Source organism: Mobula hypostoma, chromosome 16, assembly GCF_963921235.1.
Source record: "Mobula hypostoma chromosome 16, sMobHyp1.1, whole genome shotgun sequence".
Lineage (NCBI taxonomy): Eukaryota > Metazoa > Chordata > Chondrichthyes > Myliobatiformes > Myliobatidae > Mobula > Mobula hypostoma.
In genome coordinates this window covers 36,403,062-36,430,589 of record NC_086112.1, presented here as the reverse complement: position 1 = coordinate 36,430,589, position 27,528 = coordinate 36,403,062, and the positions used below count along the sequence as shown (strand labels likewise).

At 40.1% G+C, this 27,528-nt stretch overlaps 1 protein-coding gene across 5 annotated transcripts in view; it reads left to right on the top strand.

Annotated features, from left to right (window-relative positions):
- Positions 1 to 27,528, top strand: part of trpm6 (transient receptor potential cation channel, subfamily M, member 6) — a 179,396-nt gene that overhangs the window by 140,934 nt on the left and 10,934 nt on the right. For all 5 annotated transcript variants that reach the window (XM_063068751.1, XM_063068750.1, XM_063068752.1 and 2 more), the window contains 10 exons: positions 2,666 to 2,766; positions 5,052 to 5,148; positions 6,556 to 6,653; positions 7,941 to 7,996; positions 8,620 to 8,642; positions 9,543 to 9,593; positions 12,254 to 12,319; positions 13,425 to 13,711; positions 16,899 to 16,981; positions 24,448 to 24,653. In XM_063068751.1, the coding sequence (XP_062924821.1) occupies positions 2,666 to 2,766; positions 5,052 to 5,148; positions 6,556 to 6,653; positions 7,941 to 7,996; positions 8,620 to 8,642; positions 9,543 to 9,593; positions 12,254 to 12,319; positions 13,425 to 13,711; positions 16,899 to 16,981; positions 24,448 to 24,653 (1,068 nt within the window). The remainder of the gene's footprint in view (positions 1 to 2,665; positions 2,767 to 5,051; positions 5,149 to 6,555; positions 6,654 to 7,940; positions 7,997 to 8,619; positions 8,643 to 9,542; positions 9,594 to 12,253; positions 12,320 to 13,424; positions 13,712 to 16,898; positions 16,982 to 24,447; positions 24,654 to 27,528) is intronic.

The following is a 27,528-nucleotide window of genomic DNA, read 5'->3' as shown; positions in this document are numbered from 1 at the left end:
TCCACTCTATCTATTCCTCTTATTATCTTGTACACCTCTATCATGTCTCCTCTCATCCTCCTTCCCTCCAAAGAGTAAAGCCCTAGCTCCCTTAATCTCTGATCATAATGCATACTCTCTAAACCAGGCAGAATCCTGGTAAATCTGCTCTGTACCCTTTCCAATGCTTCCACATCCTTCCTATAGTGAGGTGACCAGAACTGGACACAGTACTCCAAGTGTGGCCTAACCAGAGTTTCATAGAGCTGCATCATTACATCGTGACTCTTAAACTCTATCCCTCGACTTATGAAAGCTAACACCCCATAAGCTTTCTTAACTACCCTATCTACCTGTGAGGCAACTTTCAGGTATCTGTGGACATGTACCTCCAGATCCCTCCGCTCCTCCACACTACCAAGTATCCTGCCATTTACTTTGTACTCTGCCTTGGAGTTTGTCCTTCCAAAGTATACCACCTCACACTTCTCCGGGTTGAACTCCATCTGCCACTTCTCAGCTCACCTCTGCATCCTATCAATGTCTCTCTGCAATCTTCGACAATCCTCTACACTATCTACAACACCACCAACCTTTGTGTCGTCCACAAACTTGCCAACCCACCCTTCTACCCCCACATCCAGGTCGTTAATAAAAATCACGAAAAGTAGAGGTCCCAGAACAGATCCTTATGGGACACCAGTAGTCACAATCTTCCAATCTGAATGTACTCCCTCCACCATGACCCTCTGCCTTCTGCAGGCAAGCCAATTCTGAATCCACCTGGCCAAACTTCCCTGGATCCCATGCCTTGTGACTTTCTGAATAAGCCTACCGTGTGGAACCTTGTCAGATGCCTTACTAAAATCCATATAGATCACATCCCTTGCACTACCCTCATCTATATGCCTGGTCACCTCCTCAAAGAACTCTATCAGGCTTGTTAGACACGATCTGCCCTTCACAAAGCCATGCTGACTGTCCCTGATCAGACCATGATTCTCTAAATGCCCATAGATCCTACCTCTAAGAATCTTTTCCAATAGCTTTCCCACCACAGATGTAAGGCTCACTGGTCTATAATTAAAACTAAACCTTCTTCGTAGCATCAGTTTGCTATTCTAACAGCAATACAGTCACGTCCACATTTCCCGAGGTAAACAGTAAATAGCATAAATGGATAGTTGATTAAGGACTGTTCTGGAATAAGACCAAAGAGAACACCAAGTTACTAAGAACTTCAGTCTATAAATGCATTGAGAGTCAAGTACTTACAGGTAATTTATGTAATGACGCAGGATACGTAGGTTAGTTTAGGATTCATGCACGCTTCTAGGGAAAAAATATACGATATTGCCAGATTATTTAAGAAGCAGTTTACTAAGTGTTGTGTATAATTACTATGCAATATTCTGTTGGTGTATGAGGCGTTCAGGGAGGGGTAACACCTCTGGTGAAAGGGCTTGTTGAGCAGCTCACTTACTTCTGGTCCCCACTGGATACTCAGCTCTCACCTGCAGCTCCAAGTAGCTGTTTGCATGTGACAGCAGTCACAATGCCGTATATTTCTATGACAGGCGGGGTAAACCAAGTTGAGGGTAACCAGCTAGCTTCATACCCTGGTAAGATAGGGACATGCCTGCCCTAGCTTGCGAAGCCAGCTCTGGTGAACTTGGCAGGTAAGATCTACAGTGAGATGCGATGGCCAGGAAGGCAGTTTCACAATCTTCATGGAGAGTGACGGGCACGGCGAGGTACAGAAGACATTGTGGTCATCCACTGCAACGAATGAAAGCCCCAGTTGTGACAACTATTCGTACCACTGGACCCGGATTTCGGAGGTCAAGAGAGAGGAACTGTCTCAGTGGCTTTTCCACTTTAAAAACTCTCCTGCACAGGTTTCCTGTCATCATCAGATGCAATGGACAACCACCATTCCACCAGTGATATGGTGTACTAATTGGAAGTGGACACAAAAGTTGGCATGACAATAGACAAATGCATATAGAAAATCTGGAAAATGCTGATAAACAGCTTTTAAACAAGCTTTGTGTGATTCCAACAAAACTGATGATTGAATGTGCCCTTAATAAAGGCCCATCATCGAGGCAGTTGAGCTAAAACATGAAACTACTTAACCAACCATCTAATGAAAAGTGTCGAAAGAGCAGCAATTCCTGTTGCACAAAAGAGAAAACCTGCAGATGCTGGAAATCCAAACAACACACACAAAATGTTGGAGGAACTCAGCAGGCCAGGCAGTGTCTATCGACAAAAGTACAGTCGACATTTCGGGCCGAGTTCCTTCATCAGGACTGCTGCGTTGGGTTTTGGGCCACACACTGCAATCATGAAATGTTTTATCTCCTCCAACTTTAATTCTTGAGGTTTAAAATAAACTCTGTCTGGTTTTGCCTTTGTAAGGCAAGTGATTGTATTGTTCTGTAATCTTTGCATTGCCACCTGTATTCACTGAATTGATCCCTTTGTCAAACTGATGAATGACATCTGCCTCTTGTCAGTTGATGTTATGCAGGAATTCCTATTGCCCTCTGCAATGTTGTTATCTGATTTTCAGATCTCTCATTTGCTATGAGTCATATAATCTGCCAAAAATGAAAAGTCATCTCATATTTGCATTCTACCATGTATATTTTTAACTTCAGGATTTTTTTCTCAACTTCAGCCTCTACAAAATCATCACATCTTTACCACTCAATGACGTCACAAAATGGCAAGAAAGCATCATCCAGAGAACAGAAGAAACAGCCATATCTACAGGTACCGGTGAGTAAGAGAGGAAACGCACCTAGTGACAATTGTAATAATAGTGCTGTGTATACAGAATAGGACTTTCATATGTATACAGCAGACTTGCAGCAACGTGTTCTGGTACGCTTTTCTTCTGAAGTTTGTATCATCATAGCTCTTCAATTAGTCTCCTCACACAATAAACCAACATCCCCTTGCTGAAAGTAAGTACGTAAGTTGGGTAACCTTGTTACAAATCATGTTAATATTATTGTATTCAGCTGTAATGTAACTCCCTCTGCAGCTGGATCCCTGACTTCCTTCTTGGGGGACCAGTCAGTGCAGATTGGTAATGAAATCTCCTTGCTGACTATCGACACAGAAATAACTCTTTAATGTGTGCCGTTTTCACTACAGTACTCTCACTGCACTCATGACTAGTGACTAAGCATAGTTCAAACATCATCTATACATTTGCAAGTAATACTGTTGTTGGTAGAATCTCTGATGGTGACGCGTAGGCTTACAAGAGTGAGATAGATTGGCTAGTTGAATGGTGTCACAACAACGACCTCACACTCCATGTCAGCAAGACCAAGAAATTGTGTGTGGGCATCAGGTTGGGGAAACCGAGAGAGCATACATGTCCCCACTCAGGTTTCAGAATGCAAGGTGTGAGAAGAATCAAGTTCCTGGCCGTCAGCATTTCAGAGCATCTATCCAGGGCCTAGCACATTGAAGCAATCACAAAAGGGGCTTTATTGGGAGTTTGCAGAGGTTTAGTTTATCACTGAAGGCACTTTCCAATTTCTATAGATGCATGGTGGAAAGCATTCTGTCTGGTTGTATCACCCTGTGGTATGGGGGTGGGGGGCTACTGTATACAGGATCTCAAGAGGCTGCAGGGGAGTTTAGTCTCAACCAGCGCCATCATGAACAAACTCTCCTCCCATATGAGGACAAACTCAAGAGGCAGTGCCTCAAGAAAGCAGCTTCCGTTATTAAGGACCCCCACAAATTGAGACATGCCTTCTTCTCATTAGATCTATCAGGGTAGAGGTATACAGGCCCACTCTCAATGATTCAGCTTCTTCCCCTCCAGTCATCAGATCTCTGAGTCACTCATGAACTCATGAACACTACTCTCTTATTCCATTTTTTGAACTACTTATTTATTTCTGTAATTTATAAATTTTGTTATCTTTGCACCGTGCCACCCTCTCAAAAACAACAAATTTCATGTCATACGTCAGTGATAAATTTAATTCTGATTCTACTGTGTACGTCAATATCCTGTTCCATTCACTGCCACCTGCCCCAAGGGCAACCTTGCAACTTCTGCTCACGTAATTCGCTGATAATCTCAATCAGTCGGGTCATGGTGCTAAACCTCTTGCTTTGATAGATTTGTCATTGTTTCAATTCCCTAATGAGGCTGAATCTTTAAGCTTTTGTCATATTTTCTGTCAGATTGAGATTTGTTAGCAATAATGACATCAATACTTTGATTAATACTTGAGAAACTATTAAAGCAGACTTGTGTAATTTTTTTAAAATTTTAATTTATTGAGAAGTGCAAAATATTCCTTTATTCTCATAAATAACCCTAGAGCAATGGATAGTCTCAGAACCACATTATTTCATATTCACATTTTACCTTATTCCTTACCTAGGCTATGTAAAACTATGAAACAGAGGAGCAGGATTAGTCCATTCAGCCCATTGAGCCTGCTGTGCCATTTGATCTTAATTGATTAATCTTCCATCTAAAACCCACTCTCCTGCCTGCTCCCCGTAATCTTTGATGCCCTTACTAATACAGAATTTAACAACCTTCGTTTTAAATATACCCAATGACCTGGCCTCCACAGCTGTCTGTGGCAATGAATTCCACAGATTAACCATCCTTTGGAAATTCAGCCTCATCCCTGTTCTAAAAGGAGGGCCTTCTATTCTTAGGCTGTGCCCTATGATTCCAGACACTCCCCTTGTTTGAAAATTCATTTCATATTAACAGCTAATCTGCTTACTTACATAAAATGGATTCCAGACAGAACTCTTCAGTTAATTACAATCAATTGACTTTGTCTTTTATTGTTTAAAAAGCATTGATATTCTCAGGTTTTAAGAACTCTGAAATGGGATAAATAAAATAACCTTTTACTCCTCTACTGGCTGGAAGCTACTTCAGTTCTCCAGTACAGCCTGTGAGTTGGAGGCACCATAGCAACTGAAGGTTTTGGGTGTTTGAATGTTTCACCATGATTTGAGCTTCCTGCGTATTCTCCTCAGAATAAAGTGCTCAATGTGGTTTGATGCAGGTCATCACAGTGGATGGGTGCTCTCAGAAGAGCTCAGATACTGATCAACAAGACCAACAGCAAATTGGAAGCGAGGAGAATGTAGAAGAGAAAGAAGGTAACAAAAACTGGTTAACAGAGAGTGAGGAAGATTCAAACAAGAGGACATGGGTTGAGAATTAGAGGATAAAAGTTTAGGGGTAACATGAGGGGAAACTTCTTTACTCAGAGAGTGGTAGCTGTGTGGAATGAGCTTCCAGCAGAAGTGGTTAAGGCAGGTTCTGTGTTGTCGTTTAAAGTTAAATTGGATAGATATATGGACAGGAAAAGAATAGAGGGCTATGGGCTGAGTGCAGGTCGGTGGGACTAGGATAGGGTAAGAGTTTGGCATGGACTAGAAGGGCCGAGATGGCCTGTTTCCGTGCTGTAATTGTTATATGGTTATATGGTTATATAGTTTACACGATCAACCAGATCGGTATGTTTCTTTACACATCACTTGTACTTAAAGAGAAAAATCTAGGTGTAAACTAATCATTGGGGTGGATTTCATTGGCAGATCTAAGCAGAAATGCTAGTGCTTTTACAATTTACAAGTCAGTATGTAAGGCCTTTTACTCATGGGCAAGATGTCCTAGAGTTATTGCCTGGTGAGATTCCTCAGCATAGTGTGCGATCTAATGTAAGATCAGAGATTTTAGAGGGTTAGCAGTCAAAGGGGAAGGACAGTTAGTTTTATTAAAGAGTTATTTTGCTGTCTTTTAATATTTTCAAATGTTAAAGTTGGAAAGTGGAATATGAGAATTAAGTAACTATAAAAGTACTGAAATGATGTGAAAATGCCTCCACAAGAGAATCCCTCATCAGTTCCCTCGAGTCCAGTTGTGTCCCACCAGTTTAGTTTTGGAGCACTGCAGCCATTCCTTTGCACCATCAACAGACCCTAGGTGCAATTGAAACTTTCTCTAGTAGGGTTTAAGCATATCACAGAATCAAGTCCACTTCAGGCATTCAGTTTTCAGCTTGAAATTATCTCCCACTTTTGCACTAAATGTAGGGGTTCTCTTCTGGGTTATTTAAGCTTCCTTTTATATTTATTGGGATTGATGTACTTTTTGATTGAAATCAATTTGGGGGAAAAAGCCTTCCAGACAAGTTCAGTTTGTCAGTGTCTACTCTACAGTATATAGAATGTTTATCAATCAGTGGCATGTATCTGTAGAGATTTGCTTGTTTGTTTGATTGTTTGGAAGGTGGAAGAGAATTAGGAGTGAGGAAACTCTGGCACAATGTTATCAATTCTGTAAGCTGAGAATTGGTACGTAATTTTAACCTCAGTTACGATCCTGATCAAATCCTTTTATCACAGCTCAGTGGCCTTCAACTTTATGCATAATGAAAAGTAGTGTAATTTGTTCCATCACTTTGGACATAGCACAAAACTTTAGTCCAGTAAGATGCAATGTCATTCTGTATGAAGATCTACAGTACAGAAATTCTTGCTGCTTGTTCTTTACTTTAACAGGTCATGAGGCAGACAGTTGTTTAAATGAAAATGTTCACAATCAGGAAACCAGCACATTATCAAAGTCATACCATGGAGTCCTGAGGAGCTCATTTGAGGTGATGCATTCCTGTGAATGTTTATACAGTAATAGAACTTTAGATTAACATGGACAATTAGATTTGAACCTTCCTCAAACAATTGCATTAAAATTAATTTTTGTTGCACAAATAGCATTACTGAAATATCCTTTTTGAAGTGTGTAGTTTATCCATCTCTCACTTTTTTGTAAAGGTTTAAAAAACACATCTAAAGAAAATGAAGTACATTTGTCTTATTTTTCAACCTAAATGCTAACCTGGAAGGGAAAAAATACATTTTATGGTACTAGATCAGGAAACAATATCTGCTAAATGCTAAGGAATATTTAAATGTCAAGCAATGACTCCTGTCTTTTCCCCTAAGAAGCCTTGTGCTGTCTTCATTTTGCCTGTCACAGTGATCCTCTGCAGTGTTACCCAAATGGCCACTGCATAGTGGGTCTGGTGACCTTCAGTGGTGGCCTTCAATGGAGAAGATTGTAGAGAGACTCCAAGGAACGTTGGAGTATGAAGGCACAGATTTTGAATGCAATTTCTCAGCATGGTTGGTCTTGATAGTTGGCTTCAAAGAATAGCAAAGGATGGCATAGAAAGGCAGTGATGTATCAACAGTGCTGTTGTCATGATTGATAACATGATTAACAGAGCCACTGCCATTTCTCCATGGTGGTGTACCTGCCACTTTGTCAGGTAGAGAGATTTCTGGATTCAAATGACACCGTTTAAGCTTCTTTTGAATGTTGATAAACACAGCCGTGTGGAACTTTGCAGCACCATCCAGCCCTTCACTGTGGTCCCTGGCTTGTCCAGGCATTTGACTGGAGTTGCATAGTATGATTTACTGGAAAGGCCATAGTACTCAGTCCACAATCTTTAGAGGCCTTGCAAAAAGATCAAACATTGCAAACAGTTACCTACAATTTGAGAGAAAAGGAGCATGGGATATGCATCAGAGGGGAAAGGAAGCCAACTGCTATAATTAATTGATGTCTTTGGAAGTGCGCACACAAAGTAATTTAACATAAAGTATTCAACATTCAGAGTGAATAATTCATTCCTTATATGTTGATGAATTTGCATTCTCAACTTTATTACAATTTACAATTTTTTCAACAGTTATTGATAGAAACAAATCCAACCTTTTCTAAATCTTGTCATCTTTCTATCCTATGCTGCTTTGTGGATTGCTTATGTTTAGTGCTATGTAAAGTGATGTATCTGTGGCAACTTTTGACAAATGACAAAATTAAAAAAAAATCTGTAATGTATGAAACTGATTCAATGTAATATTTCTCATTGTTTAAGGACTTGGCTGAAGGATCGTTTTGGCTGAGTAGGAGTAAGTTAAGTAGAAAATCCTCGTAAGTATTTCAGTGATTTTCTATTTCACATTTGTCCACTTTCATGTGCCAACTTCTTACTGATAAGGTAGGAGTAAAGTTTCTTTGATTAATTCGGCCTCTGGAAGGTTCTGAAATTGCAGCTGTTCCAATTTATGCCAATTCACACACATGCACACTATTAGCAATCCACAGTATGTTAAGAGCAGCTATACTCTAGTTACCCCTAGTGCCCTGTCAAAACAATGGGTTAGAATTTCCTTAGAACTGCTCCCACTTTGCTGACAATGCTTTGCTGGTGGTGTGGTGGAAAATCTATTTCAGTGAGCAAAAAAGAGAGAGCTTCTTGGAGGGATTTCCTTGTCTATGATACTGGAAATACCTGGTTTCTAATAATGCAGTTTATATCAGGGTAATATTTTCTAACCTAGAATGTGATAGCATACTCATTTTCACCAGATATGGTAGTTGGATGTTAATTTTAATATTTTGAAATGTGTGGTGAAACAATACTTGAGAGTATTCAAAGCAGGACTTTCCTTCAATCTGTGAAGAACTCTTGTAAAGATTATCTTTCTGTGAGATACTTGGAAGTAAGTTGTTAATATAGCTTCACTATGTCTTGTTATATCCACCCACTACAGGTCAAGTTCATGCATTATTGAAGGTAAGCAATCATTCTTATCTATCTCATGCCATACTTTCAGCTGCCAAGGTCTTCAAGTTCTGGAGTTTCCTTCTTAAACCTCTCCATTTCTTTAATCCTCTTTTTCTCTTTAAAACCAATCTCTGTTATCAAGTTTTTGGTCATTGGATTTAATAAATCTTCTCTATTCCTACAAGGCCCATGAGGACCTTGTGACACTGATTTGCCTCACTGAACAACAGTTAGCTTCACTGTGTTGGTTCCACTATGTACTGTACTATTTTGGGAATATTTTATACAGTGAGATTGAATAAAACAACATGCATTTGAAGTCTTCTACCTATTTCTTTTAGAAAGCAAAGAATAATTTCAATGCTTTTTCACTTAATTCTTTTTCAAATCAGTATGACTTTCATAGTTCCGGATGCAATCACCTTTATTAACTCATTTCAAGCTATGCAGGAATGTTCTTTTATACTTTTCCAAGAAAAGGCAATTTTTTCCCAGGCTTTACAATTAGAGCTAGAATTTCTTCCCTCCACTCTAATTATTACTGGGATTTGCCCTCCTCATCTTCACAGCAATCTCCACCCTTACCCAACCTCATAAAAATGCCCTCAGTGCTGGGAACCACGGACCAGGTGGTGCATGTGGCTGAATCCAGGATCCTGCCGGAGTTCGTCCAGATTCCCTGGTCACTTCTAGATTTGGGACTTATGTGCAGCACGGTTATTCACTTTTCCCCCTCTGTAGAAGAAATGTGTGACCAGTTTGTCAATCAGAAGTAACGAAGGCAAGTGGAATCAACTGATGAAAGGGATAATATTTAAAAAACTGTATGTAATTTCAGTTTAAGAAGAATCTTCAAGAAAATATTCTAATCTTAATGTTTATTAATAACCAACATATATTTTGTTTCAGGATATGGTACCTCATTTAAAACATCACATGATCTGAACTATCATTACTCTGGTAAGTAAAAGGTAAACAGTTCCTACAATCACAAATTATCAGTTCCAAGTTCACCAACTAATATTATTATTGTTTACTTTGCTTAAAGTTGTCAATTAATATAATAAATTACATGGTAGCTAATACTTAATGCTAGTCAAATATCTTGTGTACTTTCATGCTGTGTTAACTAACTGATGACTGCACCATTGCTGTCGGTTGTGATTTTCCCCCTCCAACACTATTTTCTGACACCCGCCTACATTCTCTCCACCAATGACTGTGGTCCCATTCTTCTCTCCCCATCCCCTAGGCCTCTACCTGCCCCCTACCACCCTCTTTACTCCTTGAACTGAACACACAATCCTATTGTTTGACTGCACTCACACTGCAATGTTCAGAGGAAAGGTTACTGAGTGCATTCATGTTTATTTAAAGATGCATGGTGCTGTGGGCCTCGTGCACAAATTTTACCGTGACCTTGACATAATATTTGTTACCCTGATGTGTGTTTCACCAGGTACCAGAGGATTCCTGGGCCAGCAGCTCCAGGAGTTTCCATGCACACATCATGCATGCCTTAGGGGACAGCACGTGCTCATTGTGGAGACCCAGGTCTTCACAGCACGTGAAAGGCCAGCCTCATTGAAATGGAGCCCTGTGCAGTACTGCACAGCCTAGACTGTGTGTTAAATTCCTTAACAGTGGAAATTAAGAACCACCTGAATCAGAGGCAAGCATGCTATGAACTGAGACACAACTTGTTTTAACACGTTTATTTATTATTTATTGAGATACAGGGTGGAGTAGGCCCTTCTGTCTCCTTCAGCCGTGCCATCTGCAACTCCCGATTTAACTCTAGCCTAATCATGGGACACTTTACAATGAACAGTTAACTGGTACGCCTTTGGACTGTGGGAGGAAACCAGAGTACCCTGGGGAAACCCACGTTGGTCATGAGGAAAACGTAAAACCCTCAGCGATTCAGGAACAGCTTCTTCCCCTCTGCCATCCGATTCCTAAATGGATATTGAACCCTTGAACACCATCTCACTTTTTAAAAAATATTATTTCTGTTTTGCACTATTTTAAATTTAACTATTTAATATATATATTTACTGTAATTGATTTATTTCTATATTATCATGTATTGCACTGTACTGCTGCTGCTAAGATAACAAATATCATGACACATGCTGGTGATAGTAAACCTGATTCTGATTCTGAGCTCCTTATAGTCAGGAGCTGGAAATGAACCCAGGTTACCTGCACTGTAAAACATTGTGCTAACCACTACACTTTTGTACCACTCCATTTGCTACTAGTACTGCAAAGGAGTTACTTCTACACACACTTCCTAGTGAGACAGCATTATTTCCTGCTATGCCATGATTCAGTTTTACATCAATTTCTCCCTTGTAGTAAATTCCTATATCATCATCATTATGTACTGTGTCATACGACGTGGGAGATCATGGTCTTCCATTGTTGCCTATGGGGAAAACCCCCTCCACGCTGTTGTTCTTACTCTTTTCTCTATCCATGACTGTTCCTGGCAAATGTTTCCACAGAAGTGGTTTGCCATTGTCTTCTGGGCAGTGTCAGTAAATTCCTATAGCTACACGAATGATACTTATTTCCTTAATAGACCCCTAAGTGATCATGTAATCTGTTCACTGGTTTCTCATGATTTGCTGAAATATATATCCTGAATATTTTCCCCTCAGTAATTAAAATTTCCATTTCCCTATCTGAATATCAATGAAACCAAATACTTAAAAGCATTTTAAAAGACATAAATATTTATTGAGACATTTTTAATGCCTTCATTAGAGACCTTGTTTCAAGGTTCAGTTTTTTCACAAAGCCTGGTCTGCTGGTTAGTACTTTTTTTTCTTGGAACTGTAAATTGGATTGAGCAAACTGACAAATTGCCATAGACACCATTTCCCAGGAACTGCTGAATCAGCCGTACTAATGCAGCAATTTTTAAAAAGTCTTATAACCCATCTAGCTCTGCTTTTGCTGAGATGATTTCCAAAGCTGAATTTCCAAAGTTCCTGAGAAGAACAAAGTTATGTGGCATGTTTTTGGAAAAAAAAGCTGTGAGTTACCCAGACATAGCAACGGACCTAAGGAAAGCAGTAGGACTGGAAAGATGCTCAAAGCCAGAGACAAAAGATCTTGATAAATTTTACTGCATGATTATTTTCTTGCATTTCCCACCCACTCAACAGCCACATGAGTTGATAGGTTAAACGTGGCTTTATTTTTGTCAGCCAAACATCACACCACATCCAGACTATCTGTGAACAATGCTACCAAGTGGGTATACGGTATACCCAGACTGTTTTCAGCATAGAGGTGCAGTCCAATAATAAAAGGGTTTTAAGAGACTGTGGAAATATGTAATATGGGAGAGAGTAGACGTTCAGTGTGATGCATCGAAGCAGCAAAAGAAACACTGATTTTATTGATCTCAACAAGGGGATTAACTGAAAAGTGTTTCCCAATAGGGAAGGAAATGAAGTGATATCCTAAAGAACCTGTCCTGTCACATTTTTAAAAAAGAACATACCGCCCACAGAGGAAAGTAAATGCGTTTGAAGACTTGAAAATAAGTTATTTATGAAGATTATTGAAACTACTAAAATCTGTTGATTTTTTTTTCTCTCTTGCAGCTGTTGAAAGAAATAATTTAATGAGACTTGCACAGACAATACCATTCACTCCTGTCGATCTCTTTGGTAATTTATGCAACTTTCTCACTATTTGCCTCTGAAGTTGCCAGTAAGGTCGGAGGTAGGCTGGAAATGGGAAGAACAAGAAGATGAGCACTATAGTTGTTTCAAGTTTATTCAAGATTGCTTATTGTCATTCTTCAGTATGCAATTGTAATGGAGAATGAAATGCTTATTACTCCGGATTCAATGCAGCTTAAAAAACACACAATAAGCATAAAGAAAATGATTTTTAAAAAATCAATAAATACAAACATAAAAGCAATTCAACAAAACACAAAGTACAAGTAACTGCTATATAAGTAGATAGATTGTATGTATATTAAATAATGCTTGGTGATATGTGGTGGTGGGTGGGATGGATGTCTTCAGGTGAAAGCATATGCTTCCTTACACTTGTCATCAAAATGCAACAGACTGTTGTCCTATCTTTGAGTCTAGAGAGATGTTCTTCTGCAGGGTTCTTGAATCATTTTCATCCTCAAAGCTTTGAAAAGCAGATAGGATATAAATTTGAAAAGGACAACATTTACACATCTGTGGGGTAAGATGAGAAGGCATAATAAGAAAGCTAGTAAAAACACAATGACATAAACAACTGTCTATATAATCTGATCTACATTTTAAAATATTCAATTGGATTAAAATGTGTGTTGAGCCGTAATCCCCTCATTCTGGATCTTATTCTACATTTGTGGTGTAATCTGTTCAGTCTGACCAAATCTGATGTTTTTTAAAGTCTTTGAAATAAAGTTGAATACTTCTCTTTCTTCTTATTCTCCTTTTTGTTATGAATTCCATTGTGGAATGTAGGAGTAACTCTGAAAGAGGTTTTCCATTGACTAAAAATGGGACTTTGATTCAAGTTTTTCTGCAACCAGCAGCATGGATGGGTGCATTGGGTTCATTTTATATATATATCTCTGTCAACAAGCAGCTCCCAAAACCTATTGGTGCACTGATTAGTTGAGCTGATTCATTGTTTACATTTATTTTTGAAAACAGTATTTGTGTTTTTTTTTGAATGTCAGATCAGAGATTAATGCAAATGCCTGGCTTTTCAGTCAATAACATTCTCAAGAAATTGTCTTCATCTTGTGTGACTGTGCAGCTGGTGAGGAGGTAACTATCTACCAACTTGAGGAGAGTTCATCCGTGAACCTGGACAAGAGCATGTCCTCCTGGTCCCAGCGTGGTTTGGCCGCCATGATTCACGTCCTTTCAAGGGAGGAAATGGACGGGGGTCTTCGCAGAGCTTTGAAGGTGTGTTGCACTTGGTCTGAAGAGGATGTGCTGAAAACTGGGCAGACGTACATCATCAAGTCTTTCCAGCCTGAGGTAGTCAAAACCTGGCAGAAAGTCTTTCGCGAAGGCACAGTCTTGCATCTCTGTCTGAGGGTAAGTGATTCAGAGCTGGATAGTTGTCACATTTTTCAATTCTATTCAAAATAGAATGAAGGTTAGCGTAAAGCCTGATTTATACTTCTGCGTCAACACGTTGCCATGAGTAGTGCGTCACCGCAAACCCTACGCAAAGCCGATGCGGATCCCTCCGCGACAGCCTGCGTTGCTGCAATGCGCACCTCTCCCCAAATGTAACTGCGCATCGTGGCAACGCAGAATGCAACAGCTGTGATTGGTCCGCTTGGTAGCATCGCATTTCATCCTACGCTGCAATAGCTTCCCATTGGGTGACTGAAGGGCAGGGAAGGAACTCTGGCTGCAATGCTCTCCATAAAGCTTTACAGACCTCCGAAATTATGGAGGACACATTTCGCTTTTATGAAAAAAGACGCTCGCTTCTTGTTTACCCCGAGGAAGGCTACCATGACCATGAAGCCTTGTGCGGGCAGGTGAGTGTGCATGCGTGACGTGCGCGAATTGCAGAGCGACGCAGACACACCAACACACAAGGATAAATGCTCACAATGCACGTGGGCCACTCGCGTAGGTTACGGCGTCCAGTTAACGCAGAAGTATAAATCAGGTTTAAGAGTTGAGGAGCTGAAACTTTGGCTCAAGTGGTTTCAGCAAGGAGTCCCAGGTCAGTCACAGATTAGCACAGGTGAGGTTTTTATTTTCCTGTTGATCCATGATCTTTGACATAGTGTAGACAAAATGGCAGTCATGGCAGTGGAATGCTCCTCCTGCAGGATGAGGGAATCACAGTCTCCCTGATTGCTGCATCTGGGGACAGGCATCTAGCGGCAGCTCCTGACAGACTGGTTCAAGAAAATGAAGGTGCAGCTGGATGTACTTGTGTTCATCCAGGAAGCTGAGGATATCATGGATGAGAGTTTAAGTGAGGTGGTCACACCTCACGTGCAGGCTAGAGATAGATGAGTGACCACTAGGAGAAGTAAGGGGAGAAGGCAGTCAGTGCATGGTTCCCTTATAGCCATTCCCCTCAGTAACAATTATATCCTTTGGATTCTGTGGGAAGGGGATTGATTTTTCAATGGCCAGTGACAGTGGCCAGGTTATTGGTATTGTGCCTGGCTCTGAGGCAAAGGAGGGAAGGATGAAGTCCGGTAGAGTGATTAGTGTTGGGGGACACAATAGGAGGAATGCAGTCAGGCGTTTCTGTGGCCACAGTCAAGACTCCAGGTTGATATGTTACCTGGCCAGGGACAGCTGCTACAGGGCATTCTGAGAAGGGAGATCGAGCAGCCAGTGATTGTCCATTTAGATACCAATGACATAGGCAGGAGCAGAGATGAGGTCCTACAAAAAGATTCTAGATATCTAGGTAGGAAGTTTAAAAAGTAGGAGTTCCAGGGTTATAATCTTAGGATGAGTATCCTGAGGTAAGGAGTAGATACATAGTGCAGGTTAATATGTGCCTAAGGGGCCGGTGCAGAAGGAAGGGCTTCAGATTTATGGATCATTGGGCTCTCTTCCAGGGCAGCTGGGACCTGTACAAACATGACAGTTTTCACTCAGAGAGGATCCAATACCTTCGCCAGGTGGTTTGCTGATGTTACTCAGGAGGGTTTAAACTAAAGTCGCAGGGGGATGGGAGCCACAGCAGCAGGGCAGTTTGAGGTATATTTGAGGGCAATAAAGGTGGTATGACAAGTAAGACTGAAAGGAAGGGCAGGCGAATAAATGTGGGACCAATGGGCGAAAATGTGTTTACTTCAGTGCTCGGTGCATTCTGTGTAAGGATGATAAACTTAGAACCAGGCTCACAGCTTGGGATTGTGCTGTTGTTGCCGTTACAGAGACCTAGTTGCATGAGGGACAAGACTGGCAGCTCAACATTCCAAGGTTTTGTAAGTGTAGATGTGATGGAGAAATGGGGTAAAAGAGATGGAGGGGTTACATTGCTGATAAAGGTGATTGTCACGACAGGACTGGACATGCCGAAGGGCTCATGTACAGAGGCAATTTGGGTGGAGCTCCAAAATAAGAAGGGTGCAATTATGCTGAAGGGCCCCCTATAGCCACTGAAAGATGGAGGAATAGATGTGTAGATATGGAGAAGTGTAGAAACAACAGGGTTGTCATAGCAGGATACTTTACCTTCCCCAGTATCGATTGGAACTTCCTTGATGATAGAGGTTTAGATGCAGCAGAAGTTTGTCAGTACTTCTAAGAGGGGTTCTGGAAACAGTATGTGGAGAGTCCAGCTAGAGGGGAAAATATACTGGCCTGGTTTTGAGAAATGAGCCAGGACAGGTGTCAGATCCAATAGTGATGAATATTTTGGGACCACATCTAATTATGTTCTAAGATGGTTATGAGTAAGGATAAAATCAGATCTTGTGGGAAGGTATTAAATTGGGTGGAGGCCAAATTGTGACAGGATAAGGCAGAAGTTAAGTGGTGTTGATTGGGAGTAGTTGTTAGACAAGTACACATTTGACATGTGGGAGTTGTTTAAAGAGTTCAGGATTAGTATGTTCTGGTAAGGGTAAGGGCTAGGATGGTAAGGGACGAGAATCTTTGTGACCCACGAGATCCTAAATTTAGTCAGGAAGAAAAAGAAAGTGCACAGATGGTTTAGGAAGTTAAAATCAGACTGGCCCCTTTTAGAATATAAAGATATCCAGGAAGTGCTCAAACAACCGATTTGGAAGGCTAAAAGGGGTGATGAAATATCTTTGGCGAGCAGCCATTTTATACTTCTTTTAAGAGTAAAACAATTACTAAGGAGAGGGTAGGTGTACTTATGGATAAAGGAGGGAATTTGTTATTGGAGTTTGAGCAAGTGGCTGAGGTACTAAGTGAGTACTTTTTGTTGATATTTGGAAGGATTTGGAGGATAGCAGAGAGGGGCATGTTAATGTGCTGGGACATTCTGAGATGAAGGAGAAGGTAGTTCTGCATCTTCTAAAAAGCACTAAGGTGGATAAATCCCTAGGGCCCAGTGGCATATATTCCAGGCTATTTTCAAGAAGCAACGAGAAAATTGCTGGGACTTTTACAGAGATCTTTGTGTCTCTGAGATCTTTCTCACGTTGTTCTCAAACATTCCATTAATAGATTAATCAAATAAAGTCCAATAATAATTGTCCTTAAGAAGGTTTATTTTAGTACATTTATACCAGAAATGTGTATTTGTGTGATTGGTTTCTTTCAGGAAATTCAACAGCAAAGAGCTGCACAAAAACTCATTCATAGATTTAATCAAATGAAGCCTCAAGCTATCCCATACACTCCAAGGTAAGATATTAGATGTAATAGGTGAATTTAAAAAGACAACTGATCATAGAATTCTCTTTGTGCTACATAAGTTATCAGTCTGCTGGAGCTGCATCAATGCATTGAGCAGATATCATAGATATCTATCCATGCATCCTTCAAAGCTGCCGTGCAAGTTGATAGGGTGCTTAAAAAGGTGTATGGTGTGTTGGCCTTCATTAGGCAGGATATGAGTTCAAGAGCAATGAGGTAATGCTGCAACTCTATAAAACTCTGGTTAGATCACACTTGGAGCCTTGTGTTCAGTTCTGGTCACTTCATAAAGATTTTCAGAACTCTTTAGAGAGGTGCAGAGGAGATTTACCACGATGCCACCTGGATTAGAGAGCATGTCTTATGAGGATAGGTTAAGTGAGCTAGGACCTCCCTCTTTGGAGAGAAAGATGATGAGAGGTAACTTGATAGAGGCCTATAAGATAAGAAGCATAGATCAACTGGACAGTCAGAGACAATTTCCCAGAATGGGAAAGGCTAATACAAGGAGGCGTAACTTTAAGGTCAAACAAGAGAATATCTTCAGATGCTGGAAATAACTTTAAGGTGTTCGGGTGGGGAAGTATGGGGGGATATCCAAGATTGTTTTTTTTTAGAGTGGTTGGTATGTGAAACGTGTTGCTGGGGATGGTGGTAGTGGCAGATATATTAGGGACTCTTGGATAGGCACATGGATGAAAGAACAGTGGAGAGCTATGTGGGAGGGAATAGTTGATTGATCTTGGAGTAGGTTAAAGGATCTGCACAACATTGTGGGCTGAATTGCTTGTACTGTGCTGTAGAATTCTATGTTGTAGACCAAACATCTAGATAACTTCATGCATGCAAGAATGGGATTCTTATGTATGATATAAGAACATAGGAACATAAGAAATAGGAGCAGGAGTAGGCCACCCGCCATTCAGTAAGGTCGTGGCTGATCCGTCCGTAAACTCAGCTCCTTCGACCTGCCTTTTCCGCATAACCCTTAATTCCCCTACTATGTAAAAATCTATCTAACTGTATCTTAAATATATTTAGTGAAGAAGCCTCAGCTGCTTCCCTGGGCAGAGAATTCCACAGATTCACCACTCTCTGGGGAAAAACAGTTTCTCCTCATCTCCATCCTAAATCTTCTCCCCTGAATCTTGAGGCAATTTCCCCTAGTTCTAGTCTCACCTACCAATGGAAACAACTTTCCTACTTCTAAATTATCGATCCCTTTCAAAATTTTGTATGTTTCTATAAGATCCCCTCTCATTCTTTTGAATTCCAGAGAGTATCCCAGGTGACTCAATCGCTCCTCATAGGTTAACCCCTTCATCTTTGGAATCAACCTGGTGAACCTCCTCTGTACTGCCTCCAAAGCCAGTATATCCTTCCTCAAGTATGGAGACAAGAAATGCACACAGTACTCCAGGTGTGGCCTCACCAGTACCCTGTATAGTTGCAGCATTGACCTCCCTGCTCTTGAATTCAATCCCTCTAGCAATGAAGGCCAACATTCCATTTGCCTTCTTAATAACCTGTTGTACCTGCAAGCCAACTTTATGCGATTCATGCACAAGCACTCCCAAGTCCCTCTGCACAACAGCATGCTGCAATCGTTCACCATTTAAATAATAATTTTCTCTTCTATTATTCCTTCCAAAGTGGATGATCTCACATTTACCAACGTTGTATTCCATCTGCCAGACCTTGGCCCACTCACTTAACCTATCTATATCCCTCTGCAGACTCTGCACATCCTCTGTACAATTTGCTTTTCCACACAGTTAGTGTCATCAGCAAATTTTGCTACGCTACAGTCAGTCCCCTCTTCCAAATCATCAATGTAAATGGTAAACAGCTGTGGGCCCAGCACTGATCTCTGCGGCACCCCACTCACCACTGACTGCCAACCGGAGAAACACCTAACTCTCCGCCTTCTATTGGTTAACCAATCTGCTATCCATGCCAATACACTTCGTCTGACTGCATGTGTCCGTATCTTATTTATAAGTCTCTTGTGCGGCACCTTATCGAACACCTTCTGGAAATCCAAGTATACGACATCCACCTGTTTCCCTCTATTCGCTGCACTCAAAGAACTCCAGTAAGTTTGTTAAACAGGACCTGCCCTTTCTGAATCCATGCTGTGCCTGTCTAAATGGAACCACTCCTTTCTAAATGTTTCGCTATTTCTTCCTTAATGACAGCTTCAAGCATTTTCCCTACTACAGATGTTAAGCTAAACGGCCTATAGTTGCCCGTCTATTGCCTGCATACTTTTTAAAAAAGTGCCGTGACATTTGCTGTCTTCCAAACCGTCGGGACCTGCCCGGAGTCCAGAGAATTTTGGTAAATGATTACCAACTCATCCACTATAACCTCTGCCAATTCCCTCAGCACTCTGTGATGTATCCCTTCAGGACCAGGGGACTTAGCTACCTTCAGGCCCTCTAGTTTGCTAATCACTATCTCTTTAGTGACAGTGATTTTATTGAGGTCCTCACCTCCCACTTCTTCCATAACATCATTCTTTGGCATATTAGACATGTCCTCCACCGTGAAGACCGAGACAAAATAGTCGTTCAATGCCTCAGTAATTTCCTTATCACCCAATATCAATTTCCCCTTCTCGTCTTCCAAGAGACCTACGTTGACTTTAGCCACCCTTTTCTGCTTTATATATTTATAAAAACTTTTGCTATCTGTTTTTATATTTTGTGCTGATTTACTTTCATACTCCTATCTTCCCTTTCCTTATTTCTTGATTCGTTGTTCTTTGTTGCTTTTTAAAGTTTTCCCAATCCTCCAGTCTCCCACTACTCTTTGCAACTTTGTACACATGAGCTTTTGATTCAATACTATCTTTTATTTCCTTAGTTATCCAAGGCTAGCTCTCCCCACACTTACTATCCTTACTTTTGACTGGAATATACTTTTGTTGAGCACTGTGGAAAAAATCTGTTTGAAAGTATTCCACTGTTCCTCAACTGTCCTACCAAATAGCTTGTGCTCCCAATCCACATTAGCCAACTCCTCCCTGATCATGTTGTAGTCTCTCTTGTTCAAGCATAATACTCTAGTTTTAGATCTAACTATTTCATCCTCCACCTGAATGCAAAATTCAATCATACTATGATCACTCTTTCCAAGAGGATCCCTGACTACAAGATCATTAATCTTACCTGTCTCATTGCACAGGACTAGATCTAGGATAGTATTTTCCCTTGTAGGTTCACTAACATGCTGCTCAAGAAAGCCATCACAGATGCTTTCTATGAAGTCCTCCTCAAGACTTCCTTGACCAACCTGATTCACTCAATCTATGTGGAAGTTAAAATCCCCCATGACAGCTGCTGTTCAGTTCTTACAAGCCTCAGTTATTTCCTGGTTAATCGCCTCTGCCGCTGCAATGTTTTTATTAGGTGGCCTTTAGACAACACCAACCACTGATTTTTTTCCCCTTACTATTCTTAATCTCTACCCAGATGGACTCTACATTCTGCTCCGTAGATCTTATATTGTCTCTCACAATCGCCCTGATCTCATCCCTAATCAAGAGCGCCACCCTACCTCCTCTGCCTTCCTGCCTATCTTTCTGTATTACCTGATACCCTTGGATATTTAATTCCCAGTTGTCTCCACCTTGCAACCAGGTTTCTGTAATGGCCACTAAATCATATGCCTTGGTACTCATCTGTGCCACACTTTCATTAACCTTGTTTCTAATACTATGGGCATTTAGATAAGTACCCTTATACTCATTGTCCTTTTAGAATCTAGAGACCTATGCGATTTTTGCTTTTTACTTTTATGCGCTCTACTCTTACTTTTTTCTTCACTAACTCAGTAACGACAATAGATTCTTAATGCTTTCTAAAAAAAATAAATGCCAACTGTAGTTCTACAGACTCAACATCAAGAGTCCCACTCCAGAGACAAGAGCATAGCAATATAGACTTTCATTCTGGTGCTGTATAGTTTAACATGCCATCATTCAGGTGTAAATGCTTTTGGAAGAACATTAGTGGAGCCTTTCCTATTGCCCAAATATAGAACACAGATTGTTTTATTTTATCCATTGTTTTATTTATTTAATCATTTATTTTATTGCTTTTTCTGTCAGTTGACCTTGTACAAATTGACAACTGTATTTCCGACACTGTGACTTCAAAACTACTTGTTTAATTTTAAAGGGATCAATGAGCTCGGAGACCAGAAAAAAAGTTCAGGATAAATGTATCACTATATGAAGTCGACTCTTTTTTATCTGATCTCTATCTGCTCCCATTGCACGGCAGTCCCTAGAAAGAATATTACTGTGACCGTGGTGTTGATGGGACTGGGGGGTTAGGATGTTGACTATTATTTTAAAATGCTTTCACCCCTGTTCTACCATCTAGCATGCTTGAAAACTCAGCTCTATCTTTTGGATCTTTGTTCCTAGGGTGTTAATATAGGTGGTGCAAACACTAGCCTGCCACCTCCCTCTCCCTGCTTCAAAGGGCAAATATGACTTTCTCATATCTTATCAGAAATGGAGATAATTGAAGGTGATTAAGGCTCCATATACAATATCATAAAATAATTCTGGTGTGAAGATGATCTTTTGTTGCCTCTAATCTATAATCTGTTTATAACATTGCAATCACGAGATGTTTGTCTTGCTAAATAGAAAAGAATATATTGGTGTTTAATCACATTTATATAGAGCAACTGCTGCTATTTATTCAGAATTCAAATAGATGTATTCACTCTCAAGTTTAGCATTAAATGAGAATTTCAAAGCTGACAAACTGCTACTTAGGTTGCAGTATGTTTTGGTTTTACAAGGTAATGATGCTGCCCATTTCAGAATAACGAATTTTCCATAAATTATGAAAAACATATAAAAGTAGAGCACAATATGTTGATTAAAGTGGCCTACCTACTTGATCTTTCCTTATGTAAATCCCCTTTATCCAAGGAATCAATTCAATGGACTTTCCCTGATCTGTTTCTAATACAAGCATAACCCACATTAAAAAAGGATACCAAAGCCATAGGAGTAGTCTCACCAATGTCCAGCACAGTTGTAGCAAGACTTCTTTAGTTCTGTAGTCAGCCACCCCTTGTAATAAAGGCCAATGTTCCATTTGTCTTCCTAACTACTTGAAATTGTTTCCACGTTTCATGTATGAGGAAATGTGGATTTCTCAGTATTGCTGCATTCTTTATTTTTTATCTATTTAAACAAAGATCTAATCTCCCATCAGCCTGCTGAATGGGATAACTTCACATTTGTCCACATTACATTTCATCTGCCATATCTTTTCCACTCACATCCTTGCCCATCTACAATGCATATTACTTCAGTAGAATCTTTCCGGCCTCTTCACGACTTACATTCCCACCTCTCTTTGTACCAAACTTGGCCATGGTGTACTCTGTTTATTCAACTAATTCACAAATGTTGATTATAAGTACATGAGAGGCAGCCCACTCTCTATACGACTACACCATCTTGCCTATCTGAATTTGAGACAATTATCCTAATGCTTTATTTTTTTTATTTAACCAATCATCTCTCTATTATGCTTCCAACTCCAGGAGTTCTTGCTTTATGCTGTAGCCTTTGTGGGACCTCATTAAATACCTTTTGCAATTCTAAATATATTCTATTTGCAAGTTCCCATGAATATATTTTGCTAGGTATATTCTCAAAGAACTCCAGCTTTGGCAATAGCAATAGCTTTCCCTTGTATCTGTTGAATTATATTATTATTTTTTAAATGTCTTGCTACCATTTCTTTAGTAGTGAATTCCATCAATTCTTCATAGGCAGGTATCAGATTAACAGGCCTGTGATTTCCTTCCTTTTCTTGAATTTGATGTTGTACTTGCAGTTTCCTCTAGGACCTCAGGAAAAAAATTTGGAAACACAGAACCAATTCATTCACTGTGTAGTTATTCCTTTTAAAGTTCAAAAGTTCAAAGTACATATATGTCAAGAAATACAACCCCGAGTTTCATTTTCTTGTGGACATACTCAATAAATCCCTAATAGAATAACAACAATCATTAAAGTAGTGAAAGACTACACCAACTTGGGCAAAAGACTGCAAACTGTGTAAATACAAAAATAAAGAAATAATGATAATAAATAAGCAATAAGGATCAAGAACATGAGCTGACGAGTCCTTGAAAGTAAGCCCATTGTTGTGGAGTGAGTCTATAAAACATAAGGATTAAGTCACTCAGGTTTTCTTTCCTTTGTTTTCCTTTTCCTCCAGTAAAAATGATAGTTTTATCCTCCACCCCTTTTGTTTCTTTCCTAATCTATTATTAAGATGCCTTAAATATTTATTTCAGTTAGAAATAAAACATTTGTTCAGACTCCCTGCCTCTTCATTTGTCATTATTACTTCTCTAGTTTCATTTTCTAAGGCGGGAGGGGTCCGGTACGGGTGGCGGTGAAGGAGTGCAAGGGGTGGAGGTTGGCACAGGTGCAGACGCACAGCCCTGAGACACCAGAGCAGGTCGCTTGATTCCTAAGAACTGGTTTATTGACCATTACAGAATGTCTCCCTTCTGCTTCCCACTCCCTCCCCATCTCCCTTCTGCTTTTCATAACCATGATTTCCCCTCTCCCTGTCCCCTTCTCATGCCTAGTCCACAACAGGGAACCATATTAGATTCAATTTTATCATCACTCACATGTCATGAATTTTTTTTGAGGCAGCAGTATCGTGCAATACATAAAATGACCATAGTACTGTGTGAAAGTCTTAGGCATCCTAACTATATATATGTGCCTAAGACTTTTTGTTGGTCGAGCAACACACAAAATGCTGGAGGAACGCAAAAGGCCAGGCAGCATCGAAGGAAATGAATAAACTGTTGACGTTTCAGGACGAGACCCTTCTTCAGGACTGAGAAGGAAGGGGGAAGATGCCGGAATAAAAAGGTGGGGGGAAGGGGAAGAGGCTAGCTGGAAGGTGATAGATGAACCCAGTGGGGCTGAGAAAAGTCAAGGGCTGGAGAAGAAAGAAGATAGGAGAGGCGAGTGTACTATAGGAGAAAGGGAAGGAGGAGGGGACCTGGGGGAAGTGATAGTCAGATGAGAAGAAGTAAAAGGTCAGCGTCAGGAAGGAGGGGGGGGGATTTGTTTACCTGAAGGAGAAATCAATATTCATGTCATCTGATTAGAGGATACCCAGATGGAATATATGGTGTTTTCATGTTTCTTTTTGGTTTACCCTCATAATCTATTTTCTTCCTCTTTATAACTTTTTTTCAGTCATCCTTGGCTAACTTCTAAAATGTTTCCAAATTATTTTGCCAACTCTAATCTTTGCTATATTGTGTGTCTGTTCCTTCAAGTTAATATTACTTATTTTCCAAGCTTACTTCAACAGCTTTAAAAGATCCTTTGAGAAGTGACTTCTGACCATACATTAATAGGAATGCTATGTTCTTTGATAAAGGTTTCTGGACGTTTTTCTAGTATACTGCCATTCTGCTGGTCAGTGGCTGACGATGGAGAAATACATGAATGGTGAGTTCAGAAAGTACAACAACAACAATGGAGATGAGATCGTCCCGACAAATCTCCTGGAAGAGACCATGCTGGCCTTTTCCCACTGGACATTCGAGTACACAAGAGGGGAACTTCTCGTGCTAGATTTGCAAGGTTAGTGTGTGGACCTTTGGCAGAAGATCATAATGACTTTTGTATTTATATTTTTAATATGCTCTTCTTCCTAATTCCATATTGCTTTTCATATGAGGGAATGGGGTTAGTGAGGAATACCAAGCCAATTGGTCATCGTAGAGCAAACTGACCCTAATAATATCTGGCACCAAGTCAAAGTCAAGTTTATTGTTGTATGCACAAGTACATGTATGTACCAGCACACTGAAACAGTTACTTACAGCTGCATCATGGTCATATATCATCGGACAAGCAGCATTCACGAGACAAAACATAAGCGATACCTAAGTTATTTACAATGTTTGCAAGAGGGAACACAATTAGAACAACAAAATAATGAAGTACACTTTAAAGTAAGGTGGTCATAGTGATGCAACATTGTAGTGAATAGGGTTGTGCCATTTGTTTCAAGAACCAAATGGTTGAAAGGGAAACAGCTGTTCTTGAACCTGATGTTGTTGGGCTTCAGGCTTCTGTATTTCCTTCCCTGTGGTAGCTGTCAGAAATCTGTACTGGGAACAAACTGCCACTGTAAGACTACATGGAGAAGTGAGTCAGTTTACAAAAATCAAGAGAGGCGTTAGACAAGGGTGTGTTTTCTCCCCTGATTTATTTAATATGTACAGTGAAACAATATTACAAAAAATAAGAGACATCTTGGGAATCAAAGTTGGCGGTGAAAAGATCAATAATTTCAGATATGCAGATGCCATTGTGTTAATTGCAAGTACGGAGGAAGAACTACAAAACTTAATTGATATAATTGTTGAAGAAAGTACAAAAATGGGTCTACCTATCAATTGCAAAAAGACAGAATATATGGTGATATCCAAAAAGAAGGAGAATCTTATCTGCAGGCTGAGAACAAATGGGGAAGACATAAAGCAAGTAATGAACTTTTACTACTTAGGAAGCTGGGTGACATCAGATGGCAGGTGCGACTTGGACATCAAAAGAAGAATAGGGATGGCAAAAGACACCTTTACGAGAATGAAGAGTATACTGACCAATACTAAACTAGGCATGACAACCTGTCTCAGAGTACTGAAATGTTACGTGTATCCAGTTATGTTATATGGCTCAGAATGTTGAAAATATCTAGTAACATGAGGAAACAAATTGTATCAGCAGAGATGTGCTTTTTGAGGAGGATGCAAAGAATATCATGGACGAAACAAATACCTAACGAGGATGTCATGAAGAGAGCAAACACAAAAAGAGAAATAATGTATGCGATCATGAAAAGGCAACGTAACTTCATTGGACATGTGATTAGGAAAGAGGAGTTAGAATGCACGGTAATTATGGAAAAGATTGAAGGGAAGAAAGCAAGAGGAAGGCAAAGACAAATGATGATGGAGACAGCAGCCAGAGACCTGGAAATGAATACCAATGAATTGATCCCCTTGACCTGAAACAGGAGTGTGTGGGCCATGGCAGTCAAAGCTCAAACTGGGCACGGCACCTGATGCTGATGAAGATGATGGTAGCTGTGAGAAGATGGCATGGTCCGGTTGATGGGGATCTTTGCAGATAGATGTTGCCTTCCTGAGACACTACATATCTACATCAGTAGTATGTAGATACTACTGACGATGGGGAGGGGTGTGCCTGTGAAGTATTGGGCAGAGTCTACTACTCTATACAACTTCTTATATTCTTGCACATTTGAATTGCTCTTTCAGACTATGATGTAACCAAGCATAACTGAACTACCAGCAAGAAACTTTCTTCAAAATGTTTGCGTCCTTTTATGTCAGAGTTGTGCAGGACAGAAACAGGCCCTGCAGGTATCATTAAGTACCCATCTTATTCCATTTACCAGAATTTATTCTGTAGTCTTAATAGGTATAAAGTATAATGGGTCAATGTTAGGAACTTGTATCACTAAGTCAATAGTCTGAACAGCCTGAATAATTTTTCATTGTTTTTATTTTCCTTAAGGGACCTGTAGGAATAATTGCTTCATTAAAAACTGGAGCATTTTGCCAGTAATTCTGGTTTCAAACTTGTAACTGCCCAATTATAAAGTATGCAGTGATCAGGATATATTTTTTTAAAAGTCACGATCTTGTCAAAATCTCCTTGCTATTGAGGAGATACAAGTGCCCAGAAACTGATTTGTAAATGGGAAGGAGAATAGATCTGGCAGGGATTGAATGGAGCTCATGAAAGTGGATTGATATAAATTAAGGCAAAGGTAGTTTATCCAAGACTGGATGGTGGACATACAGAATGGCAACTTGTAATGATGGCATCGTTAGGAGATACAGCTGTGAGGAAAATATTGGGGTTTTGGTCAGTATTGCCAAGGGAAAGCATATTCATGAGGGAAAAGTGGGGTGATAAAGAAAAGTCCTTTATAGATTTTACTGGAAATGTTGCATGGGTGAAGAAGCCATTGAAGTTGCTCTGGATATGAATGTATTAGCAACAGTGGAACAACATGAGGGCAGTTCCATACAACCAGATAAAGATGGAGAAATATCAGAGGAGGAAAGTGAGGTCAACTGGATCAAAAGCTGCTAGAATGATGACGATGAATAATCTATCTATACTCCATATGTCCTCCAATGTTTAATATCTGATCTAAACAAATCCTTGCTTTTAACCACAATTTTATTGCAAATGAACCCCCCAATACTTTGTAAAGATTAAAATGAATTCACATTTTGTAGATTATGTTGATCTTTATCCTGATCCATAGCCATTGTCATAGAAACCATAGAAACCATAGAAACTACAGCACAGAAACAGGCCTTTTCTGCCTCATTTTCTGCCTAGTCCCACTGACCTGCACACGGACCATATCCCTCCATACACCTCCCATCCATGTATCTGTCCAATTTATTCT